At 32.7% G+C, this 5,388-nt stretch overlaps 1 protein-coding gene across 1 annotated transcript; it reads right to left on the bottom strand.

The window, feature by feature from the left end:
* Nucleotides 1–6: 6 nt before the first annotated feature.
* LOC112462408 (probable cytochrome P450 6a13) lies at nucleotides 7–4,106 on the bottom strand. The gene is made up of 6 exons (XM_025028153.1): nucleotides 3,978–4,106; nucleotides 2,076–2,452; nucleotides 1,314–1,839; nucleotides 809–1,030; nucleotides 428–679; nucleotides 7–265 (listed from the first exon to the last, which is right to left on the bottom strand). The coding sequence occupies exons 2-6, from the start codon at nucleotides 2,406–2,408 to the stop codon at nucleotides 93–95; spliced, it is 1,506 nt and encodes a 501-aa protein (XP_024883921.1). The 5' UTR covers nucleotides 2,409–2,452; nucleotides 3,978–4,106; the 3' UTR covers nucleotides 7–92.
* Nucleotides 4,107–5,388: the final 1,282 nt, after the last annotated feature.

A 5,388-nucleotide genomic window follows, 5' to 3' on the forward strand; every position in this document is an offset into this window, starting at 1 on the left:
TATTACAGAATGACTTCTATCATTCTAATTGACAGATTTTCTTCACTTTTTATCACGCTTTCTGTGGAGAGTTGGAGAAAAACTTGAAAAAATTAAAGTCGATTAATTTTAATTATTTTCAAGTGTAGTCCTCCTTTTGGTGCTAATATACGTGCTTTAGGATCGTTTACGTAGGGTATTGGAGTTTTCTCGCAAGTCTCAACTTTATAATTTCGTAGTATCTTTACAAGTCCAACTTTACTCTGATAAACAGCGAAACGCGCTCCTGAAAATAGAAGAACGATCATGATGTAAATTTGATTAAAGTTCTCGGTCAAAAGTACTTTTATTTGAAAAATATGTAACAAATTAAAAATATTTTTTGATTAAACATTTTTTTCTGCGTGGAAGGAAATGAAAAGGGATATTTCAAATTATTTCACTATACCAATGCAATTCCTCGGCCCGTCGCCAAAAGGTAGATAAGCCATCGGGTGCCTGCTTTGCACAGTTTCTTCATCAAATCTTTCTGGATCGAAGACATCTGGCTTTGAATAAATATCCGGATCTCGATGAATCGCGTAAATGGGAATCCATATTTTTTGACTTTTCGGTATACTGACGTTGATACCAACGAAAGTATGACTGGACATAGATTCTCTCCTAAGAACTGCCACTGGTGGATATTTTCGTAATGTTTCTGCATACAATAAGAATAGTATCAAATTATGGAAATATTGAAAAACTACAATTAGATTATAGTTTACTAGCAGTGGGATCATATTAGATTATTAGAATATCGCTGAATATTATTCTTCAAACGACATACCTTTGAAAACTTTATCCAAATAATCCATTTTTTTTATATCATCGTACGTTAAATTTTCACCATGTTTCGCATACATCTCGTCAATTTCTTGACGTAAATTGTCTTGTACTTTTTGATTTAATGCTAACTCATAGAGCGCATTGCTAATAGTTGTTGACGAAGTTTCAAAGCCAGCAGCGAAAAATACGAACGCTTGGGCAGCTATTAAACTATCCGTCAAATCTAAAATGTAATTTATTTATTACCATTTAATTCTTTATTAGATTATATAATCACTCAACAATTCACACACATAATAAATTCAATAAATTCATTATTTTCAAAGTTATATTATGTTAAAATTCGGCAATAAAGAACAAATTGTTGTTATAAAAGTAAAAGTTAGCTTTACTTTATTGTGATTAATAAAATTATTTTAAACTAGTGTGCAAACTGGTATGGTATTTCTATGTGAAAGATAGTCCTATGACAGATAAAAGTAATATATAAATATATAGATACATACCAATATCGCCCAATTTATCTGGATGTTTCTTTAATTCGCGCAACACATCAACGAAATCGTGTCTAATGATATTATTCGTATCTCTGTAGTCCATAGTCTCCACGATAACGCGTATGAAGAATTTGGTGGTTTTTGTTTGTGGTAGGACGTACGCGGATAATTCGTAAAGCCACGGAAACATTTGTCTCATTCTGAATTGTAATATATTTTTCCAAGACGGATTAAATATTTCTCTTCCCATCTTGCGAAATTCACTGTCTTCGTCCGACAAAGCGTTCATTTCGATGCCGAAGGCGCAGGTACCGATAACGTCGGTCGTATATTTGGCCGTCAACTCGCGGCACTCGACAGGTTTATTTTCGCTCACTACTTTTTCCATGTATTGGACAAGGTTATCAGCACACTCTGATATTAAAGAGAACATTTCCTTTAGTTTACCGGATGTAAAAACAGGCGACAGTCTTATTCTCAACGGTCGCCACCTCTTCGGCTCCAAAAGGGCAAGATTTTGCGACAGCGGATCGGCCTGTGACAAAAAATGTATTGTAATCAAGTAAATTTAACTCAAAATCAAATTTTACTAACTTACAGGAACTTGGATAAGTCTCTGGAAGTCTACATCTCGCATTTTTTAATAAGTTTTATTATACGAAAATTATACAAGTATGTATGTATCTTTTTAAAACAGATGCGACATGTGTGTTTTGTTTATATTTTCTTTGGATATGTGTATTTAAATATAATAGCTTAAAATATTCTCACCTTTTCGGAAATGGGTATTTCTCTAGTAGGAAATACGAGGAAATCTTTGATAAGGACATCCTTAATTAAATCTAGATCGTGTATAACAAGAACTGGTGTTTTATTATCGAATATCCCAATCATTGGTTCATCTTTATAGGTGTTATACATTTCTGTCAAATAATCGCCCACGGATATTTTATTAAGCATAACGTCTTTAAAATTACCCAGCCCCGGTATTGGTCGTGGACCACGAACGCCACGTGACTTCCAAAAGTCGAAATTTGACGTGAGGTAATAATAAAGAGCGAAAATTACAACGGCAATGCCGCACAGTATTTCGAAGGGTTCCATTGTCCAGCATGCAGTTGTCGATTAGTTATTACGAATATTATTTACTGAAAGAAAAGGAAGAAGATTTGTTTTGTTATATAAACCTTCGTCTTGTTGAAATTATAAATTTGGATGAAATTTAATCAAAATTTATCTTAAGCAAAACGAGTTTTTGTTAGATTTGATGAATATTATTCTTAAATAAATATTGATTTAAATATGTATTTTGTATTTAACTTAGGGTGCGTTCCACTTAACGCTCGCAACGCTCGTGGGGAATCATTTCATCCTTGTTGTTTGTCAAATGTTAAACAAGGACGAATGATCCTCGCGAGCGTTGTGAGCGTTAAGTGGAATGCATCCTTAGCATGTCATCTCTGAAGATCGTATCGAAGAAACGTTCCTTTAGTACTTTAAACTATTTAAAATATTTATGTGCATTATTAGTAATATTGATATTGATAGTTTCAGTTATTCAACTTTGTTCATATATTAACTGTTATGTTGATATTAATTTGATACCGTATTCTGGTATCACATATATTTTCTTCGTATTGTATATGTTAGTACCAAGTATCTCATTTCCGATATTTTGCAACCGACGATTGAATAAGTGATTTACACTCAAATGTTATTAAAGAAGTTATTACATGAGTCGTATCTTTCATGATGCTAGAGGTGACAGATAACACAAGTAATCTAAGTTCGTCCGGGAAAAGACGCTATATAATAGAACGAATTAATATTTGTACAAATGCGCAACCATGTTGTGTCATCAGAGTTCAGAAATAACTGAAAGATGGAAAAAGTATGGGCAATTACTTCAATATATAGCATACTTGAATACATAAGTGTTACGTTCCGATATCATTCAAATCTTTTTGAAATTTAAAGACGTAAAATTTATCTCCGATTAAACAAATGAAATTTCTCGATAAATTTAATTCGATGATCACTCGATGATTGTTTATCTTTTACTTCATCGATTGTCACTCATAAATCGAGAAAGAAAGTTTATCACTTTCGCAAGAAAGTTTAGCGCTTAAATCCGAACATCTCATGCATCTGGCAGCGCAGTGGAGATAAAATACCTATAGGAGAGATATAGCGGTCACAGATACGTCAATATTACTTTCATGACGATTATTCAATGCGAGAACAAATGATTGAATGCACACACACGCACACACACACACACACACACACACACACACACACACACACACACACGTATGTAACGCGCGCATGTTCGATGTAAAATAAACGAAATAAACGATTGTTCAGGAATTGAGAGACTTGCTGATAACGTCCGATCTGCAACGCACGATGTAACACTTCAGAGATAATGATACGTTTATTAATACTATCGATATTGTTTTATTTTTCGCGATGTTTCGGTATAAGGAGAAAATATCGCCAGATCGATTCTTCTCCACTAGTGACTCCGATGGGCGGTTTCTTCGCTGATGATGATGAATGGGAGTGCAATGAAGTAATTTCTTTCAACACATATATTCGAGGATAAAATTACATAATTTGTTTCTTTTTTTCTAAAATTTGATTTTGGTACAAGCGACGGACGTGACATACCTGAACGCGAATGGCGATATAATTGCGATTTAATTGCATCTGCCGCATATACTGCGCCGTGCATCAGCTCGCGTCAGTCTGTAAGTGCGAACTTATACTAGCGACGGCGCCGTCTAGATCGTGCGGAATTGTGGAAACGGTATTTGCAAGATTTATTTTTTTTCTTCGCATCTAGTGCGCGTTATCGTGACTCTGCATGTAGCGATACTCGAAAAAGTCGATTAGATAACATCATGTTTACACCTGATATACATATATGTATGTTAACATGCAGATTTCGATGCTGAGCTTTTGCCCGTTTTGTTTAATCATATTGCGAATAAATGCATCGATTAAGTTAAATGTATAGTGAAAACGTCTTTTTTTATGATAATTTATTCTATGCTTCTTTCGGCTGTACAATTAGCCGCAATTGAGCGAAATATAATGTGAAAAAAATTACAGAACCTTGTTAAAGAAGCGAGAGAGAACAAGAAATCGCGGATATTAATTTTGAGATAATGAAAGACTCGATCTCGAACGCATTGCTAATATCGACGACAAAGTTTCAAAACCAGCAATGAAATATCTGTATGCTTGTGAAATTATTAAACTATCTGTTAAATGTAATCTGAAACGTAATTTTTTTCAAAACTATAAATAGTTTAATTCTATTAGAAAAATTAATAATTTAACAAAGCATATGTAATAAATTTATTATTTTTAAGTGTATTTTTTTCTTATGATTTGAAGAAGACCAAGTAAGGTCGAAACGTATGTAGTGTCGGATCTTAAATTTAAGACCGTCTCAAGTACAATCTTAAGATGTTATGAAGCAATACAGAGTCGTATTAGCATCTTAAGATATTACTTAATTTATTACTTAAGACGGTTTTGAAATAAGAACAGCCTATGAATATCGGCTTCAGAGACCTTAGCATAGCGCGTTACAATATAAATATCTCATATCTATATACGTCGTAGATATGTGAAAATGTCCAGTGTTTTTGTTACAAAACGTTTATGAAAGGTTTCACAAACATCTAAAGATTCTGCAACTGTCTCTATATAAGCTGAGATATTTTGCAAAACATTTTCTTGACAAGGACAAAATATTTTTAAGAAAGGTACTTTTATTGTAAGACTACTAACAATAAGTATATAATTTTATATAATAAATAGAATTATAAGAATAAGTATTACACCTTGCACCAAATTTTGAATGCAATTGCTTAAGGAATATAAAGATTTTACCAAATATTCTTTCATTATTTCAGTTAATTTGTATGTATTATAAAAACCTTTCTCATAAAAACATCGTGTAGACATTTCAAATTTTATGTTTCTCTGTTTTGTATTTTAAACTATAACCAATGACGTTTTACTGTTATCTAGAAACTTTTTTGAAAATTTGAAACGTTTCTGAAACACT

The sequence above is a fragment of the Temnothorax curvispinosus genome, unplaced genomic scaffold (genome assembly GCF_003070985.1).
Source record: "Temnothorax curvispinosus isolate PA1 unplaced genomic scaffold, ASM307098v1 QBEX01012396.1, whole genome shotgun sequence".
Lineage (NCBI taxonomy): Eukaryota > Metazoa > Arthropoda > Insecta > Hymenoptera > Formicidae > Temnothorax > Temnothorax curvispinosus.